This window comes from Aphanomyces astaci, assembly GCF_000520075.1.
Source record: "Aphanomyces astaci strain APO3 unplaced genomic scaffold supercont1.13, whole genome shotgun sequence".
NCBI lineage: Eukaryota > Oomycota > Saprolegniomycetes > Saprolegniales > Verrucalvaceae > Aphanomyces > Aphanomyces astaci.
In genome coordinates, this window is record NW_009798276.1 from 131,967 (window position 1) to 152,372 (window position 20,406).

The following is a 20,406-nucleotide window of genomic DNA, read 5'->3' on the forward strand; positions in this document are numbered from 1 at the left end:
ATAATGCCCATTTTGAAAAGTACTTGGAACAGGCTCTAATGAAAAGTACTTTTCAAAATGGGCATTATCCAATCAAAACGCTCCCCAACTCATTACAAAATCCATTTTTCAAAATGGGGTACATGACCCCATTTCATCCCATTTTGGGCACCTCAGCTATTTCGCCAATGACTGGCTAATAATGGATGCCCACTATCCAATCATTGATCCCAATCCCATTCCAACTTTTCAATTTGACATGATGGACTCGACCACTGCAGCGTGAGTTGCTGTCGTTGGCGCCGCCTTTCGATCGACGAACGTAGCAACCGCGCCCCTGGCATCAACACTGTTGTCGTACCCAGTACCACGTGGCAGCAAGTCAAGTCCGACGGCACATACGACGGATGGTTCACACGCCACCTGCGCTGCACCCGCCACACCTTTCTGTGCATCGCCGACAACACTGTGTTATTGACCAATCAGCATGCATCTTAGTCTAATGATTTATGTCCAATCAATCATGATCATAGAATGGGTAGAAAATGGGATGAAATACCAAGTTTCGTAACCATCATTCTCTTTCAAAATAAAGTATGAACTTCACTATCGGAGTGTTGATCTTGTTTCGTAAATGGGTAAATATGTATAAATATTTTGTCACCCCATTTTTCGTTTTTTTCCAATTCTACTTGGAACAGGCTCTAACGTATGTATAATCACCCTTGGATATGATACTGTATGTCTGCACTTTTTTACTGTTTACTTCAATACTGATTTGTGATGTGCCTTTTTGTGAGATATGCCTCATACAAAAATTAAGATAAAAGTAAGTAATTCTCCATAACGTTATTCAAAATTGGTGTGGTCCACATTAGCCCATAATTAGTGCGGATTGAGTGATATTCTATTAATACTACATAGTAGTACAGTATAGTATAGTGCAATCCACACTATTAGTACTATGTAGTACTACTAGTAGTAATACTACTACATCGTAGGTCTGGTTTTGAAAATCCCATCCGCTCAATCCAATAAACTACATGTGCCCTGCGTACATTGCTGTACTTTGTACGAGTAATACGAAGTGTATGCGAGCAAGATTGTAAAGTTGCCCGAAATTAATCGTTTGATGACCAGGTACGATAACGTTATTATGTGCATTTTATTTATACCTCGAAGTGCACCGTTTTGCGGTTAACTTCGAAAAATACTTCAAGTAACGTTACCTGTAGTATTGTGCACATCACCTATGATGCCAAAACTGGAGGTTATATTATTTAACGTATAAATAATGTAATTAAACCCAAACAATTTAATAAGTTAACTGTAAATCCCGATATGCCTGCGTTTTATCACTGTAGAGGTAGGTTAAAGGTCCACTTACCTCCGGATATGATGTACGGATACTAGGCTCATTCGTACAAAGATCAAAATTCATTTCGCCCATGCAAAATACCACTTGGCTAAATTCTATTTTTGACCAATGCTTCATCAAATTTAAATCTGAAACGTAGAATTTCTTCACCACGTTGAGATCTCTCGATTCTACGTCTCTATTTGCTAAAATATTGAGAAATGAAAACGAAATAGCAGCAAGAAAATTTGTTTTACATTAACCAGAAAAAGCAAGGTGAAATATGCAATTTTGTATATTGCGCAAGGTGAACCACCTTGCGAATTCCATAAATAATTCTGAAATTGTACAGATGCAATTAAATATATCATCAAGTTTGTATTGTTGATTTTTATTTTTCATTTGTCTGTCTGTTTTTGGAATTCCCAAGGCAGGTCGGGCAGGTCGCATTGCAAATTCAAAATTCTCCAATTTGTCCAATCAGATGCCGTGAAATCACGAAAATCGCTGCGTAGATTCGTCACACCCGGTTGCGATATATTCTACTCCTGTGATGGCGGTTGATGCAAGGAGCATTGAGATAAATATGTAGACTGTGTATGAGAGCAAGATCATGCGATGTGGTATCCCGGACTCGGTCAATTCGAACAGGTCTAGACTTCAGTAACATCACCACTTGCCTGTTAAACCAATGAATGTGGTCATCCCTCATTCCACCATCAGTCCGTGTCGGTGCCGTACACCTCCCTACTGGAGTAGTCACGTGGTTGCGCGGGTGTGTGGCGCAAGACTTGGTGGCACCCATCGCAAGTGCTGAAGCCGCCACTTCAGCACTTGCGATGGGTTCCTACTGTACCAAGACGTCTCGCACCACCGCATTGGCCCACCAGAGCTGTCACGGCATTGCGACCCAACCGAGGCCACAACGTAATGTTAGCTGTAAGGGAAGAACCACATTGGATATAGTCGGAATGAACTCATCAGTGCACAATTCTCTCGAGCAGAAAAGCTCTACAAAATTCAAACAGTTCAAAAATGTAACCTCTTCTGCCAGTATTATAGCCAATCGTGTGTAAGAAGCAAGGTTTGATGGACTCTGATTGGATATTAAAAAGGAGCAAGGTGGCTGACCTTGCGAATTCCATTAACAAGTCATTAATTTTGATTTCGATTTCGCTTATTATATTTCGCGGTTCAATCATTGAATTCTCAAAATCTCCAACACAATACAGTACGTGCACAACCATTATATTTCCCATGTGCAGCGTATACAGTCGTGCTCAAAGCTGACTTTTGTTCGTTTCAAACTCGCATTCATGTAACAAAGCTATGGGATCCCACAGAATTAAATTAGCAATGTAAATATTGCGAACTTAAATAGGGTTCTACAAAATATACCAAATTATTTTTCGAAATTAACCGCAAAATCATGTAGTATCGGTACTTTGCGTACCTGTATGCATAACGTTACGCAGAAGCATGTACGCACACCAGTACAGTACTGTGTGGCAGTCAAATACTGGGAGTACATGTATTTTGCTCTCCTCGAATATGCCATCAATTGGAGCCTTGTATTGAAATCACACGACAGTCCTACAGATAACTTTACTGTCTTGTGAGTGTTGACTTTTCATCTCACCACAACACTCTAGATTCAGCCAATCAGTACTTGGTATATGATCTCCTTTTAACCAATCCAATCTTTGTATTCAGCTCAGGCAATTCACAACTTCTGCACACCGCGATGAAGCCAACGCCGCGTGCGAAATTCAGCTACAATGCACGGACGTACAGCACATCGAACAAGGAAACCGTGTCCATATCGTCTTTAGTGAATGCTGACATCACGCTCAAGGTGCTCTACGAAGCACACGGCCAAGGTCTCGAGAAAGACGACAAGGCCATCTTGGCGGCGACGCTCCGGACGTCGGCGACTGTCACGACAAAGCTCGAGTCGCTCTTGATGAAACACCAGCGGCCGGCGGGAAACGCCGGGATTCCTCGCGTCGGGGCTGACATGAAGCGGGAGGCGGCCAAGTGTGCATCCTGTGCCAAGAAGTTTGCGCTCCTCGCGCGGCCCACCAACTGTACGCGTATGTCCTCCATCCATGTGACACTAACCGTCTACACAGGCATGACGTGTGGCTACATTTCCTGTGGGAAGTGCATCTCCCATCGCCAAGTGCCGCGCAGCTTTGGCTACGACGAATCGTCAACCGTGAAAGTGTGTACGCTCTGTAGCGCCTGGTTCAAGGACTTTTTAAATGCTCAATTCGACCTACACATTCGGCCACGCCTCAACGACGCGGTACAGCATATATATATATATATCACATGTTTCAAATGTCCACACGGACCTGCTCCTACAGCCGCCACCGCCACCACCGCCTCCAGACACCCCGTCCTCCGACGTTCTCCCAGCCACCATTGATCGTACGAAAACTTACTTTTTCTGTCAAACGATTACAAAGCCCCCACGACCTTGTAGAGTTTCTCGCGGCGGTTGACGTCGCCACAGACGACGGGCACCTGTCCCCGTCCGTGAAGGACGAAATCTCCGCGGCGGCGATAGGGCCCCGCCTGACGGTGACCACTGCGGGTATCATCATGAGCATCCTCAAGCATGTGCTGGCGACGATCGTCGCGCATTACGAATACCATGACGACATGGACTCAAACGACAGCGAAGGCAACGACGTGGCCACGCCCCTCTTGTCGGCGTCGTCGATGCCGCCCCCCCCGATGATGTCGCTGTCGGACGACACCACCCCCTTCTTCGTCTCTCGCAAGTCGACGCGGCATCTGCCTAGCAATGTGCAGCCAGACAAGACATCGTCGGGGGTGCCAGATCTAGCAATCCGGTCCATCCTGTCTTTGATGGTGCTCTTGGACAGTATTCCCACCCACGACCACGTGCCCCATACGCTGTCTGTGGTTGGCAATAGCAACAGCCATGACGACGACGATAACGTGGAGGCTCTCATGCATCTGTCCACCCCAGATATCGACCCGTACGACCAGGTCGATGAGGACGACGTGGCGGCGGCGGCGGGGCGTCAGCATGCCACTGACATTCGGGACATTCCGCCTGTGGAGGAGCTCCTCGAAGAGGACGATCGTGACACCACCGCGTCTTCTTTGTCTGAGAATCCTAACCTGCTGCTCCCGACAACTTCGTATTACGTGACACTGTTCCGCAAGGCATCGGATCGGTACCGGCTGACTGTGAACCCGACCCTCGGGCTCGTCCACGTCACATCCATCGTTCGAGGATCAACGTTTAGCTTTCGGTTTCCAGACGTGCACGTGCAGGCAGGGGCCGTAGGTAGTGACGCCGTTCGGCTGTGCTTTGTGCACCGGTCAGACGTGGTGTACCAGTTTGCGTCGGACGCGGTCAAAGCCGAGTTTTGCTCAGTGGTTGACGCGTACAAGCGTGCACACCCGCACATCGAGCCGCGGCGGCTACCGCTCGTACCGCTGCTCAAAGGCGAGCGGCGGATGCATCTGTCCCGATTCCCCGCGACCGCCGCGCTCATGGACTGCCATGTTCGGGGTATCGTCATGGTGACCAACTACCGGCTGCTGTTTTTACCCCTGGAAGCCCACGGCCCGACGCTGGTGGAAATTCCGCTGTTTGCGATCGTGTCGGTGTCCAGGGCTGGCGGGGGCGTCGGCACGGGATTCACCAAGGACCCGGCGGCTTGTCGCCTGCAGGGCACCTCGGCGCTGGCAGTTACGTGCAAAGACGTGCGGGCGCTTCGTTTGGATGTGGCCGACGACAAGGCGGAGACCCTCCAGACGCTGGTGAACCGCCTAGCCGAATGCACCCAGCGCCACACCCCCGTGCACCTTGTGGGGTGCAGCAGTATGACGGAAGGATCAGGTGGAGACATCCCCCACTTTGCATTTCTGTACATCATGTCGCATGTTCCCGTGGACGGCTGGCAGTTTGCCCATCTCGCAACCGAGTACGAACGACTGGGACTGAACGACGACACACATTTTCAGGTCTGGTCGTTGAAAATGAGAGAGATAGTTGCTTCTCTGTTGTTTGGAATTTGGGGGGTCGTGTACGGATGACATCTGGATGACGATGTTTGTTGATTTCTACACTATCGCTCCCATCACATTTGTTTCGCCCTGGACTTGTCACCCTCGTGCTTTTTCCTATCTTTACATGTATATTTATTTATTTGCCTCCGATTCCACCGCTTTTATTGACTACTACTAGTACATGTTTACTGGAATGCGCTTGGATATATATATCGTAATCAACTCTGCCATGACGTACATCCACCTTCTACCTATTTCTAACTAAACCTCCACACTTCCTGCAATCGTATATGCTTACAGGATGAAGTTTCATGATATTATTACGATTATATATATATATATATATAGTATCGTCACAGATTGTCTATATTATACATATCATAATCGAACCTTCCCCGTTTACGTATTTCCATCTTCTGCCCCTCTCTCAAAGTAAAAGCCTCTACTCTCTTACCAAAATCGTCTATGCTACTAGAATGCACTTTGATGATCTTTCTTTCAATATATATATATATATATATGTATATCAATAGTATCCTCACAGATCATCACCATCATCATCATGTGTTATGTGGTGGTAGTGGATTGACAACGACAATGGCGACGTGTGTGACTCGTACCCGCCGACGCTGGTCGTACCCGCATCGCTCTCCCAAAGCAGCATCGAAAGCGCCGCGGGGTTCCGTGCCAAGGGGCGGCTCCCCGTCGTGACGTGGCTACACCCTGTGCACAAGTCGGTTCTCGCGCGGTCATCGCAACCGCTGCTGGGTCGGCTCCTCAGCGGCGCCTCGTGCAACATGGACGAAGGCATTGTCAACTGCTACAGACAGCGGCCAGGGCCGTCGAAACCGTTTTACATTTTCGACGCGCGCAAGTCCAAAGCCGCCGCGGGCAACCGCCTCATGGGAAAAGGCGGCGTTGAAACCTCCGAGAATTACGAACGAGCTATCATTTACCATCTCAACATTGCCAACATGTACAAAATGCAAGCGTCGTACCAAGGTATATTGTGAATTGATCTTTTTTTGTCTACTTGTGTTGCTATTTACCAAATCCGTCGATCGATAGGTTGTTTCCTATATTTTACCCAAAATTTGGGTGACTTGTGTGCATATTCGCCAAACATGGATCGATCGATTCGTTGTATTGGCTTTTGTATGTAAAACCGTCTGGTGTCACACTAATTGAAGTCACCCACTAATTCGATGTCGAATGGTTGAAACGAGAATTTGATTGGCTACTTGACTCTTGTTCGGGGTTTTGATTGGTCGCTCTGCAGATTTGGTTCATCTTCTCATTCGATTGAGCACCCCACACCAATTTCGAATCGACTTGACAATACTGCATTGTTTGTATGTATTTGTACAAAAGATCAAGACAATCACACTAATTTAAATTCATACACGAAGTTTGTTTCGATGTTGATGTGTGTGGAACTGACGATTTCGTTCAATTTTGTGATTGGCTCAATTCTTCCGTCGAATTTATTGCACATTTTGGTTGTGTCGAAATTCATTCTCCGTATGGCTCCAGTTTAGAATATATTAGACAATAATAACAATCGTCTCGTTGGATTATGTATTTGAAACCCCTATATAACAGTTCCAAAAATCAAAATAATAATAATAATAATAATTTTATATCTTCCTTCAAAATTTGATGATTTGGGTTCATAGAGTTGCCAACATATATATATTCATATATTTATTCCGTGTTAAAAGTGATCGTGATTTTTTATCATCTGGTGTAGCCATGGTGAAGATCTGTATCATGCCAGAATACGACAAGACATGGTGGTCGGCTGTCGAGGTAAGAACGAAATGGCCAATATGATGTGGCGCATATATATATATATATATATTACTAGAGTATTGTCTGCGTATTTCCATTTTATTTTCCTATTTTTAAGACCGAACGATATGATTGTTGCCTCTATATATATATATTACTCTTGTGTATGTTTCCGTATTTCGATGTTATAATCCCATTTTTTAAGCCTGATCGGTATATGCATATATGTATTGCTTGTGTGTGTACTGTATGTTTGCGCATCTCCATGTTATATTTTCTCTCTGTTTCAATTTCTACCCATGACAACGCCGATATTATGGCGGTGGCTTTAACTTTCATCACACGTCGCCGATTCTTAGTCTATTCTTTAGCGAACACTGGATGCTTACTTTGGTTGCTTTGAATATTTCTTTTTCAATGTATAATACGACGGACGTAGGCCACACGATGGTTTGAGCACTTGCATTTGGTTCTGGACGGCGCGTGTCGCATAGCGCGGGTGCTCGAGGTCGAAGGCGCGTCGGCCCTCGTCCACTGCAGCGACGGATGGGACCGGACGTGTCAGCTGGTCTGCTTGGCTCAGATTATGCTTGATCCGCACTACCGCACGCTGCATGGGTTTGCCACGCTCGTAGAAAAGGACTGGTGTTTGTTTGGGCACAAGGTATATAAAAATACATTGCGCTATAGTGTATATGACCTTTATATTTATACATGTATGTGTTTAAAGAAATCGGGTTGACTATGTAGATACGACGCACATCTATCATATGTATATATATATTGTCACAAGATACACAAAACACAGAACGATGTATTGTATTCGACCTACACGTTTATATTTATTTATACATGTATATTAATTATATTTAGACAAATGGGGCTGGCTTTATGTATAAAAATATGTTTCGTGTCCAACTATAAATCCATTTATATAAAATACTTATATATATATATATATATATATATATTCACATGGCTTTCTTCCACGCTACCAGTGCTGATAGTTTCGGCCTCGAGACGATGCGTACGTCAATGTTGTATTTGTTTTGCTGATATTGATCTCCCTCCCACTTTGAAACGGCATAACTTTTGCAATTTATATACAGTATGTTAGATTATGCAAGTATTATTGTTTGGATGAATCTTCAATAGCTCATTATTAGTTTATAAAGTTTATCGGGTACAACCCGTTTCGAAGTGGGAGATCATTTTATTATATGATATATATATATATATCTTGCCGATGTGAACTATATTGACCTTTCTGTGTGTCGTACGTGTTTGGTTTAGTTTATGGAGCGGCTGGGGGGCAACCGCGGCAAAGACCCGATGCGGGCCAAGATGTCGCCCATCTTTTTCCAGTTTCTGGACGCCGTGTTCCAAATGTTGTCGCAGTTTCCAAACGCATTCGAGTTCAACGAGCACTGCTTGCTGCACTTGGCCAACGCGCTCACGTCCGGGCTCTACGGCACGTTCGTGTACGACTCGTACCAGCAGCGCAAGCTCGCGGGAGTCGCCTCGCGCACCGTGTCAGTGTGGACTCCGCTGTGTGCAGCCGCGTCGTTCTTTCTCAATCCAGACTACACCCCTGTCGTTGGCCCATTGTGGGTTTGGACGGGGCACCAGGCGCTCAAGCTGTGGACCAATTACTTTTTACAACACCACGAACTGCAGACCACGCGCGTAGCGGGCAAGAGCTTGACGCCGTCGGCGTCGTTGACCAGTGCATTGGACACACTGTCGACACACGAGCCATCCCCCGAGGAGTAGTGGACGAATGTGTAAATACTGTAACAAAGTCTATTACTATAGTCGCATGTCACCACTACACATGTGTAGTTGGTGCTATTTGAAGGGATACAAGTGTAGAGTTGTGTCGGTGATTTGTTAGGACGATCGATCTATTTTCGATTTGATACAAATTTGGGAAGGGGGTGCAATCCACGAAACCGATCCACAATCGATCTGATTGGTTGAATTTTATTTAGAAGGTTTTGATTGGCTAATAATTTTGAGCTCATCTGAGGTAGCCAATTAAATCGATTTAAATTCCAACGAGAAACCACACCATAACACGAAATTTCACTCGAAAGCACAATATATACTGTATGATATCTATAGGATGGTTCAATTGCTTTCGAGAAGCGCATCGATGAGTGCTTCGTCTTCAGCCGAGAACGACGTCGCGCAAGTTAGGCCAGTGGCCGACGGGACTGGAGAAGCATCCACTTCCGGCTAGAACGTAATGGGGTTAGAACGATTCGTTCGTTTTCGAGGATTTAAAACCCACTTGGGTATCGATGACGATCGTGCCAGGCCCACTCGTGCCGCATAATTTGCTTCCAAACGTCTTGGACACGATGCCACAGATCGAGCGCGTGGCCCCGAGCCCTTCGACCCGCTACAAAAGGGTTGTACAAGGGTATAATGATAAATCACAAGTGTTTAAGCAATACAGACTCGTGCCGCACCTTGCCGACGGCGTACTTGCTGACTTCGCTGCTTGACAACTCAACAAACCGCTGCTGCGCCTCGGGGGGGACGATGTCGTACTGGGGGTCCAGGGATAGCTTCTCCATCACTTCCCGCGCAGCTTCTTCGCTCTCAGTGACAAACGATGGCGGGGTTTCGCGGTAGAAAATGTACTGCTTCTTGGGCGTGGACCCGTCTTCCCCAATTGACACCTTCTTGCCTTGGGAAGACGACGTTGTTGTCTTCGAGCGCTGGGCCAGCTTGTCCAGCACTGGGCTCGACGGGGTAGCGACGCCTGGTGACGTGGGACAGCTGAGGTCGTCGACATCGTCAAAGCCAAAGCTCTTCAAGTCGTGGATGCGCGGCTTGGGGGTGCACCCAGGGACCCCCAAGTCCCACTCGGCGACTGGCTCGTTCACTTCCGGCACAGGGGGCGCTGTCCCTGTTGGTAGGGGGGAGATCGCCAACGCTGACGGCGGTGGAGTTTTTTTCTTCTTAGGTTTCCTGGCTGTTGGTTGTTTCTAGATACTCAAATGTCGCCGTCATATATTTTGATTCGACCGGCAAAGCCAGTGGAATGGAGCAATGTACCACGAACTCGACACCATGCTCCACTTGGTTCCACGACTGCACAAAGCTTTCCAGTCGACTTTGGCCATATCCTACGAACATGGTCCCGTTGTTTGGATGGACTAGATATTGAGGGGGGGTGCGATGATGGGGGGGCTGCTGCTACTCACCGCCCCCGTCGGTCACATCCAAGCCAAGACTCCCTCGATCCAACGCCTTGCTGGCGTCGACAATGGGCTACGTACATCACACAACCCAGATGATTAAGAGGGCAACCATGTTGTACATAAACATGGCTAGATTTGGCAACTGGTGGTGGTGAGTCGTCGTACCCGTTCGCACTCGAACGCGTCGAGCGCGGCGGTGATTTGATAAGTCCGAAAGAAGTCTCGAATTAGATCTTCAATGTACTGCGTCTGTGTGGCAGCAAGTTGAGGCCCGCCTGCGAAACGCAGTGTCTCTGACGTAGATGGCAGAACCATTTCCACCGCCACCCCCGAGTATGAAGACTTGGTCACTCCTTGGCTAGGAAGGCCCCCGATATCGCGTCTTTTGCCAACATCCGGCACCTCGGGTTCGTCGCTTTCATCGTCCAGCACCAATTCCAACGTCTTGTGGCGCCGAGGAAGAGGGCTCGACGTGTGCTCCTGCGGTCCGTCTACCCATGCCGACATGTTTGTTGATGTACAATGGTGAATGTTGCCCAATGCGACTGTTTCCACTCGAGTTCTAAATATACATGGGTGCCTATACTAGTATGGCGGTAGGCCAACACCACCACAAAACTCTCATTAGTTTTTATTGCGATCTTAGGGAACTACTCGACTAGGCGGTGGTTGGTCACTTCCGGTAGACGCTGATGACACAGGTACTACTACAAGCAGATGCAACTCGCGCATTTGCGTCGTCAGCGCGTTCTACTCATCAACACAGGTCACATACAAAGCAGTAGGTGGACTTGCCTCATCGAGCGCAGTGGGCATCTGTCGACCCTTGGGCTCGGTAAACAGCTTGTGGAAGCTACGGATGATATACGGCACCCACGCAGTGTGCATCACCTACACCACCATCCCATCGTCACATACGCTTTCGAAGCTAGGTACGTACCTGGATCAATCGAAACACTTGCACTTCCAATGGCACTTTACTCGACTGTCCCCCCCCCCCTCCCATGTTGTCTGCAACCTCGTCTGGAGTCAATGCATGACGTCGGCAAAAAGCCCCCACTGCCACCACCACCCTCGCCATCGATTGTTGAAGACACAGCGATAACCGGTATTGCAGCGATAGCAGCGCACACAGCCTACGCAGATTTTTCATCGTGTACGCGCCCCACCACAACAGACTGCGATGGAGATTTGATGTACCGAAGGTCGTTGAACGAGGTCAAGATGGCGTTGGTGAGCTGGGCGAGCGCTGGAAACGTCATGATCGACGGCGGCGCCACCGACGAGTCTATGACGGGGATCAACTTCCACGAGTTGTTCGATTCGTACAAATATTGTCGATATATTCGAAATTAGAGTGGGGTGCTCAATCCAGCATGAGCAGAATCACCAAATCACCAGACAATCGATATACGACCAATCAAAAACCAGATCGCGAATCAAGTGGCCAATCAAATCCTCGCTTCAACCAAGTACTTAGTACGATCTTTACAAAAGTCAGGACAATGAATCGATCGATAGATTTGGCAAAGAATCAAAAGTCCAACATTTTGGGTAAAAGGACAATCAATACCTACCACCACCGGTGGGGTCGACAGGTGTCGAAACAGGTCGAAATGATTGGATCATGATGGCGCCGCCGCCTTGCATAGACAACGCCGCGTCGAACGCGTCGACGGCATCGGTCCATTGAGTCGTCACGCGAGCCACAACATGTGACTGAAAAATCACCAACACAAGACCTACACGAACCCAATCGGTCCAGCTACAGTCGTACTAGGACTGGCGACGGACTGTACCTCTGAAATCCACGCCCACGCGGCCAAGTGACCCGCCAAAGAAGAGAACTTGTTCCATGATGGTAGCGATCGCATTGAACTCGACCACGTTGGGCAGGACCCTACCAGTCATCAAGAGCGTCAGGCGCGCATATTGCAGGACAAGCGCGTACGTTTCCAAAAGACGGGTCAGGTCGGACACGGTTCGAACGGCCCATGCACACAAAGCCGCGTCCACTCGACCTTGCACTTGCTATACAGCAAAGTGGGTATAATTAATATGAGGCAAGCTGGTCACAAACACGAATGACAATGGTGTGAGAGACTGCCACGTACGTGATGGCCAAAGATGGCCGAGTACTGCGTGATCATGTCAAACCAACTCGTTCGCTTTGCATCCACGATTTGCATCAACTACAAGAAGGAGCATACATGCACGCACAGGTTAACCATCCGCCCGACTACTTCAAGTCGACATCTTCGATGGCTAGGTGGGTGGACGATGGATCTGATGCCATCATATCTTTCGACTCACATAATTGTACGCGTCCGACGTGGGGATGCTTTGCACGGTCTTGGACAGGTACGCATCTCGACATGCCAAAAACTCTTGCTTCAAGTGGTAGTCGTAGTCCGCGGGCAGGGGCGTCCACAGCCCATCCACGCGTCGTAAATACGCCACTAGATGCAGACACTTGGCCAGGGGCAGCTCGCCCCGCAGCTTGTCGACGAGTTTGGCACGCAGCGCCGTGGTCGCGCGCTTGACTTCTGCGACCTAACGACAGGGAACGACGTCAAGCAGCCTGCGGTGACGTACGTACCAAGGTGTGCACGATGCTGCTGGAAGCGTTCGACGACTTGGGCTGTATGGAGGACGTGTAAGTTTGCTCGAGTAGTTTCTTGGCGAACTGGATCGTTTCCAGCGCGTCTTCGAGCAGGTCGTTGGCAATGCAGCCGTCGATCAGCTGGGGAATCTCCAGGACACCCATGAGACCTGCGTACTGGCCGAGCACGTATTGAATCTCGGCGTTCGTCTTGGCGGCGTCGTGTGCTGTCGTGTCCAACGCTTTGCTTTGAGACACGAGGGACGGCAGCGACGTTTGGACGCTTGTGAGGTTATCCCCAAGCGACTGCAGCTCCGACGTCACCACTTGCGCGCATTGCTGGTTTTGAACAAACACGTGGTAGTTCTTGAGTGCCAGCACCCGCAGTCTATCTGTGACGTCCTCGATCCGCCTCTCCAAGCGCCATGGCTGTCCCCCGCTGGTCACTTCTTTCAGCGCCATATTGATGCCGTTTGCAATCACAATCAGGTAGGTTTTGATCCGGATACATGGGATCCGGATGTTTCTCGTCTGGAGGAGCTCATGTGGCTACAAGAAGATTATGCGGGACATGGGGGATGGATGATGGTGGATGCAAGGAATCGCTCTTATCTTCCGAGCAAGGATCGCTATATGTGACGATGGAGGAATTCCTTGGAATTCCTTGGAATTCCTTCGAACATGTAGGTGTCGCATCTCGCGCTGTTCAAACCCGTTGCACGTGCGGCGATTGCATTAACACAACAACATGGGATCAAATAGTTAAATCGAAGTTATACGACAAGCATGGATACGCAGAGGTGGAAGCAAGCACGACTGGATCAGCAGGACGGACAAATCTGCCTGCCTTCAGCACCTCGTGGCACCGCCGTGTCCCCACATCCGAACCTGTTGCACCACTACACGTTCGTCCCCATCTTTCACACTCGTTTCCCCAATCGACCCCTTGACTACATTTCTTTGCGCCGAAGCGCAAGTCTACATGGCGTACTTGGCGGTCCACTCTCGTGCGGTGCCATCGTGCTTGGCGCGGTCTGTTCTATAAATCTGGGCGATCTCGGGAACAAGCGGATCATCTGGGTTCGCGTCCGTCAACAACGAGCAGATCGAAAGGAGCACTTTGGAGATGGTGAGGGCAGGGCTCCATTGGTCCTTCAAGATGTCTAAGCAGATCCCGCCGTTGGCGTTGATGTTGCAATGGTAGATGCGCGTCGTGAAGTTGACTTTCGGGGGCTTGAACGGGTAATCTGCGGGGAAGTGGATGTTCAAGAAGTACACGCCGCCAGAGTAGGGCGAGTCTTCCGGACCCATGATGGTCGCTTGCCAGTGGAAGAGGTCGTCACCGACGGGGCCAGCCGAGCAGTTGGCAGGGGGGTCCTTGCCGAGGTCTAGGAGTTCTTTGTTGATGCGCTTTAAAGCCATGGTCAGTCTGTTGTCGACGGCGGAAGTGACTTGGTCGGGCGCTGTGAAAACGGAAAGTAACAGTTCTTTACCGAGAGCCATACAAGCCAATCATCTTGACTTTAGTATACTTTGGAGCCAAGGGTCTACCACCCCCGTAAATTCGAAGAAAACGTGGCATGTGATGGATGTCCGGATACTCACGGCTCAGTTTGCGATACTAAACCCTTGCTTAAATCCGATCCAGCAACCGTATCCGGACGAAGTTCTAGAAGGATTGCTTAGGTGCGGGCGTATTTAACCGGACACTTCTCGTCGGAACCCCCGCTTCTGTGCGAATTACTCGAGTAACCTGTTACCAGTACGATGTGAAACAGCACAAGGTTACTAACGTTAGGAAGTCGTACAAGGACTATTACTCGTAGACTCTTGCGCGTATTCCTACGTTAGGAACACGCACAAGAGTGTACGAGTATGGTACGATTTCCCCCAAAGCAATACCGATACAGTACGCACAAATCGCAGATAAACACGGAACCGAGCTCGACAGTCCAAGTTACTGGTAAGCACTTGCAGAGAAGGACGGTTCTTTAAATTACTCGTACAGCGACCCTCAACTTGTTCGCTGCAAAGCTTATTGACTACTACGTAGTAGTTAAGCTGGTAATGGAATTCGCAAGGTGAGCCACCTTGCTCCTTTTAATATCCAATCAGAGTCCATCACACCTTGCTTCTTACACACGATTGGCTATAATCCTGGCAGAAGAGGTTACAATTTTGAACTGTTTGAACTTTGAATTTTGTAGAGCTTTGTGTGATGCTGCTCCAGAGCATTGTGCACTGATGAGTTCACTCCGACTATATCCAATGTGGTTCTCCCCTTACAGCTAACATTATGTTGTGCGCTCGGTTGGGTCGCAATGCCGTGGCGGCTCTGGTGGGCCAACGCGGTGGCGTCTTGGTAGCAACCCATCGCAAGTGCTGAAGTGGCAGCTTTAGCACTTGCGATGGGTGCCACCAAGTCTTGCGCCACACACCCGCGCAACCACGTGATCACTCCAGCAGGGAGGTGTACAACACCGATACGGACTGATGGTGGAATGAGGGGTAACCACATTCATTGGTTTAATAGGCAAGTGGTGATGTTACTGAAGTCTAGACCTGTTCGAATTGACCGAGTCCGGGATACCACATCGCATGATCTTGCTCTCATACACAGCCTACATAATTATCTCAATTCTCCTTGCATCAACCGCCATCACAGGAGTAGAATATATCGCAACAGGGTGTGACGAATCTACGCAGCGATTATCGTGATTTCACGGGGGATCTGATTGGACAAATTGGAGAATTTTGAATTTGCAATGCGACCTGCCTTGGGAATTCCAAAAACAGACAGACAAATGAAAAATAAAAATCAACAATACAAACTTGATGATATATTTAATTGAAACTATACAATTTCAGAATTATTTATGGAATTCGCAAGGTGGTTCACCTTGCCCTGCATACAAAATTGCCTATTTCACCTTGCTTTTTCTGGTTAATGGAACTATTAATCCCTTCAAAAAGGTGGCTCATTCAAAAAGGTGTCTAACGTACCTAGCCTGTCAATGGAGGAGCTTGAACATTATATCCGTGTGAGATACCGGTCACATCAATCGTCCATCAGTCCGGTTTGTGAAGCAACGCACTGCACATGCTTAACGTAGTAAGTTAGAATGCCAATTGTTGCAATACAACTTTTTTTTGTTTTTCGGAGAATGACCATACTATAATATACTAGTAAGTTAGAAATAATTCCTGATTGAGGTACTAGTATCATTTTTGAATCCTGAAGTGCCCTAAATTGTAGATAATTTTCAGGGCAATCCACCAATTATCAACGTGCAATGTATTTCGCACAATTGACTGTGAGCTGTATAGAGCTCTTCATATATGCTATATCTCTATAAAGTGGTGTGCCAATTGTTGACGTATTATTTGAACCTTCGCTGTTGTATGGCTACGAGTATACATATTCATTTGGTTTGTTCTGTGATTGGTGCTTTTTCCAATTTAGGGATCAGTGATTGGCTTACTTTTATATGGCACATACGCTACTAATTGGCACTTTCTGTTACGTCATTCAGTTAACAATCTAATGTTTACGAGTTGGCCGTCCGGTCTGTTGGTTGGCGACTCGTCCGTGTTTCAATTTGTGGGGTGGTCAGTCCATGCGTCGGACATCCGCGCCATTTCGTCCCAATTGCATGCGTTTGTCACGTCTCCGCAAAACAACGATGCATGTGGTGACATTCTCGACGATAATAACGTCATCGCTTGTGATGCTGGTTAACCAGAAAAAGCAAAGTGAAATAGGCAATTTTGTATGGAGTGCAAGGCGAACCACCTTGCGAATTCCATAAATAATTCTGAAATTGTACAGTTTCAATTAAATATATCTTCAAGTTTGTATTGATGATTTTGATTTTTCATGCGTCTGTCTCTTTTTGGAATTCGCAAGGCAGGTCACCTTGCGAATTCAAAATTGTCCAATTTGTCCAATCAGATGCCGTGAAATCACGAAAATCGCTGCGTACATTTATCATGCCCTGTTGCGATATATTACTGTGATGGCGGTTGATGCAAGGAGCCTTGAGATAATTGTAGGCTGTGTATGAGAGCAAGATCATGTGATGTGGTATTCAGGACTCGGTCAATTCTAACAGGTCTCATTTCACCACTTGCCTACTAAGCCAATGAAATTGAATTTTACGGGAAAGGGCAAAGTGGATATTAGCCAATCAGCATGCTGTTGTACACGCACGTTATTTATTGCGTTGATCGGCGATCTCTGAGCCACAATGCAGCAGATAGCAGCAGATAACAGTAAAGACCGAATTTTGGCGTAAACTTTAAATATAACATAAAGATCACAAACAATTATTGTCATCTTGAGCTATACTAGTAACTCATAGCATACATTGGTATGTTATGTTAACGTTCTGTTTTTAAAAGTTATGCAACCGTTTTGTGTGCAGTTCAGCAACTCAGCGCAATTGGTTGAGGAAGATGCCAATACTTCAAAATGGCAATGAAAAGTAGTTCACCGCTGCTTTCTTCCTTAGACTGAACTCGATTTGGCCCTGGCGTGTTGATTGTGATGATGAACAATGTACAGAGAACCGAGTAGGAACTCGCGCACAGTGGTATCGACACTATTTTTTTCCATGCGAGCATTCATAAATTCCGACGTCAACCAACAGTATTTTTTTCATATTTTATATTTTAACCAATAGTATGCTCATAAAAAGTTTGTAAATTGTATGATTGGATATAATAAAATTAATCAGATTGATCTGATTGCAAAATTATAATTCGTACTCGGAATCACTTGCACATTCGCATACAATTCCCCATATATTTCAAAATACCAATGTGCGCGAGTTCCTACTCGGTTCTCTGTACTTCTATATTGTTTGACGATCGTAAAGTTAATCGACTAATTGAATGTGAAGCCAATGGCAGAAATTCGCAAAATTGACAAAATGCATCGAGGCGGCCAAAGTTGGTCATCTTACAAAAAGGTCCAAATTTGACTGTGAACCAAACATGACCAGATAAGCAAAGATGTGCCGGATAAGGCCTGATGTATCCGGTAGCAGCATGTAGTTTTGAAGGTTATTTACAAAAACCTCTGATATGTTGTACCAAGCCTACGACTTAACTTTGTCTGAATTGACAGTGAACCGCTTTGAAGAAATTACAGGCATTAGGTGACGCACACCGTACTGTAGTACACTGTACAACAATAAGGGTGTTTTGGCTGTACCCCATTTGTACACCATGATTTTGAAGGAATCAAGGACCAGAACTACCTGGTACATACTTCATAGTAAGCTTAGTAATGTGTTCGTGTCCTGTTCCTGTATGAAAGCTCCAATTATCCAGCCAATCCAATCGCATTATAAACAGAATTTAAACCAATCAAGTTTAACGTTGAGTGTTTCATTCGAAAAACGACGTTTCCTCCTGATCTTAGCCGAGTAGAAACGTCGACATATTTACAAAGTAAGCCAGGTCACCATGTCTCCCGTCCTCATCAAACGCGCTTGCGCGTCCTTTCTGCGACCCACGTCTGCATATCGAGTCGAGCACAGCATCACAAGGAGACTGGTATCTCCTCCTTCGGGACAGTAGGACTGGGACGTGTGCCGGTCGGTGTTACTGGCTCTGCATGGTTCTGACGGTAAACCGACGTGCACTGCCGCCAACCCCACCCATCTGTGCCTCGCTCGCATTTGCAGCAAGCTTTCAGCGTCTACTGTCCAAAGATGGAAAAATCGAATTAAAATATACCCTGCAATATGGGTTCAGGAAAAAAAATATTCGTGTTGCGAATAGCCAGTGATGTCACACATCCGGACAATTACGTGACACACATCGCACGGATGCTGCAAGGCCTTCTGTCGTAGTCCCCAACTGACATGCGAGCAGTACATACCATCCTAGCCGCTGCGCTTCTGGCCGCTTGTGCCCCCAGCAGTGCCAGCTTCGGCGCCATCGAGGAACTGTTCCCGTGCGATGCACAAGACTGTCGTCCCAACGGCAGCAATCCCATCTCGACCGTCGAGTCGTGCCTCAAGGCGTGCAACGGTGGCAGTGCGAACGAATGCAAAGAACAATGCGTGTGCAGCGGTACCGCGCCAGGCTCGCAATGCGCCGGCATCTGCCGCAAGAACAAATCGGAAGACGAATGCGGGAAACCCGTCCGCCAAAAGTGCGCCGGTGCCGACCTAGTCTGTGACAAATCGACGCAGTCGCCAGAACCGACCACGGCCAACCCCGCGACGACTGCGGCACCCACCACGAACTCTCCAACTACGGTCGTCGTCACGACGCCTGTGCCCACCACTGCCGAAGTCACGACGGTGGTCCCAGAAACGACCGCCGTTCCGTCGACCACTCTCCCCGTTACCACCGCGATCCCCACCACCACCGCCGTTCCGTCGACCACTCTCCCTGTTACCACTGCGACCCCCACTACCACCGCGACCCCTACCACCACAACCACCCCGGCCCCCAACACCACAACCACCCCGGCCCCCAACACCACTACCACCCCGACCCCCAACACCACAACCACCCCGACCCCCAACACCACAACCACCCCGACCCCCAACACCACAAGCACTCCAGTTAACACTACTATCCCAGTCACGACTCATGTACCGACCTCGTCTCCCGCTCCGACTTCGACGTCAGCTGCACCCGTCACCACGACACCTGCACCCGTCACCACGACACCTGCACCCGTCACCACGACACCTGCACCTACGTCCTCGACTGCCCCATCGTCCTCGGTGACCCCCACCGTCAGACCTAGCAGTGCTCCTGTGACCCCGTCCCCTTCTCCTCCTCCTGCAAGTACCCAGACCCCTTCAACCGACCCCTGCACCCCTGTGAGTGTCGTGGGAGATGCAACCTATTGCGTCGTGGGAGCTGCCTGTGGCGACACGGGGCGGTCTTGCCCAAAGAAGGGCGCCGTGACTACCATTGACTGCGACAGGCACTTGGCCAGCTACGTCCAAGATACCAACTCGTGCGTCGCTCGGTTCACGTCCGTGTGTCAACCCCTCCATCGCGCCGGCGCGACCGTGTACGGATGCATGTTTGACCCGACTATCGTCGACTCTGTCCCTCCTCCATCCCCCACTCCGTCGCCGAGCCTCAATCTAAATGCCAACCCCCTTCCACCCTGCACGGATGTGAGTGTAGTTGGCGATGCCACGTACTGTATTCCTGGCGACATCTGCGGCGGCAACGGCACTAACTGCCCCAAGAAGGGTGACGTGACCACCAAGGACTGCCTCCGAAAGCTGCGCAGCTACAAAGACGCTGACCGATGTGTCGCGCCGTCGGACGCGGTGTGCCGAAACATCCACGGCAGCGTCCTCGGCTGCGTCTTCCCGTAGTTGTCATGGCGGTAGCATAATATGCCTTTTCACGAGTTCATAATCCACGCTACC

The 20,406-nt window shown here is 48.3% G+C and overlaps 4 protein-coding genes across 7 annotated transcripts; 2 read left to right on the top strand and 2 right to left on the bottom strand.

Annotated features, from left to right (window-relative positions):
- The first annotated feature begins 3,054 nt into the window (after positions 1 to 3,054).
- On the top strand, positions 3,055 to 9,037 carry H257_06501. Of its 2 annotated transcripts, XM_009831737.1 has the most exons (8): positions 3,055 to 3,423; positions 3,469 to 3,644; positions 3,706 to 3,769; positions 3,825 to 5,344; positions 5,971 to 6,391; positions 7,140 to 7,198; positions 7,620 to 7,844; positions 8,474 to 9,037. In XM_009831737.1, exons 1-8 carry the CDS (start codon positions 3,081 to 3,083, stop codon positions 8,951 to 8,953), a joined length of 3,288 nt encoding a protein of 1,095 aa, XP_009830039.1. In that variant the 5' UTR covers positions 3,055 to 3,080; the 3' UTR covers positions 8,954 to 9,037. The 2 variants fall into 2 exon arrangements, with proteins under 2 accessions (XP_009830039.1, XP_009830040.1); XM_009831738.1 differs by lacking the exon at positions 8,474 to 9,037 and having other exon boundaries at positions 7,620 to 8,077.
- Positions 9,038 to 9,310: 273 nt separating this feature from the next.
- On the bottom strand, positions 9,311 to 13,473 carry H257_06502 (hypothetical protein; the record flags this gene model as incomplete). Of its 3 annotated transcripts, none has more annotated exons than XM_009831741.1 (15): positions 12,992 to 13,473; positions 12,706 to 12,938; positions 12,507 to 12,584; positions 12,344 to 12,423; positions 12,192 to 12,292; positions 11,970 to 12,134; positions 11,593 to 11,680; positions 11,333 to 11,528; positions 11,184 to 11,283; positions 10,558 to 10,883; positions 10,396 to 10,462; positions 10,247 to 10,317; positions 9,655 to 10,176; positions 9,474 to 9,584; positions 9,311 to 9,418 (listed from the first exon to the last, which is right to left on the bottom strand). In XM_009831741.1, exons 3-15 carry the CDS (start codon positions 12,579 to 12,581, stop codon positions 9,311 to 9,313), a joined length of 2,010 nt encoding a protein of 669 aa, XP_009830043.1. In that variant the 5' UTR covers positions 12,582 to 12,584; positions 12,706 to 12,938; positions 12,992 to 13,473. The 3 variants fall into 3 exon arrangements, with proteins under 3 accessions (XP_009830043.1, XP_009830041.1, XP_009830042.1); XM_009831739.1 differs by having other exon boundaries at positions 12,706 to 12,945; XM_009831740.1 differs by having other exon boundaries at positions 12,706 to 13,473.
- A 270-nt stretch (positions 13,474 to 13,743) lies between these two features.
- On the bottom strand, positions 13,744 to 14,460 carry H257_06503 (ubiquitin-conjugating enzyme E2-17 kDa). Its single transcript, XM_009831742.1, has one exon. It carries the CDS (start codon positions 14,414 to 14,416, stop codon positions 13,973 to 13,975), a length of 444 nt encoding a protein of 147 aa, XP_009830044.1. The 5' UTR covers positions 14,417 to 14,460; the 3' UTR covers positions 13,744 to 13,972.
- A 4,348-nt stretch (positions 14,461 to 18,808) lies between these two features.
- H257_06504 (hypothetical protein) lies at positions 18,809 to 20,352 on the top strand (the record flags this gene model as incomplete). The annotated part of the gene is made up of 1 exon (XM_009831743.1): positions 18,809 to 20,352. The coding sequence occupies exon 1, from the start codon at positions 18,865 to 18,867 to the stop codon at positions 20,350 to 20,352; it is 1,488 nt and encodes a 495-aa protein (XP_009830045.1). The 5' UTR covers positions 18,809 to 18,864.
- Positions 20,353 to 20,406: the final 54 nt, after the last annotated feature.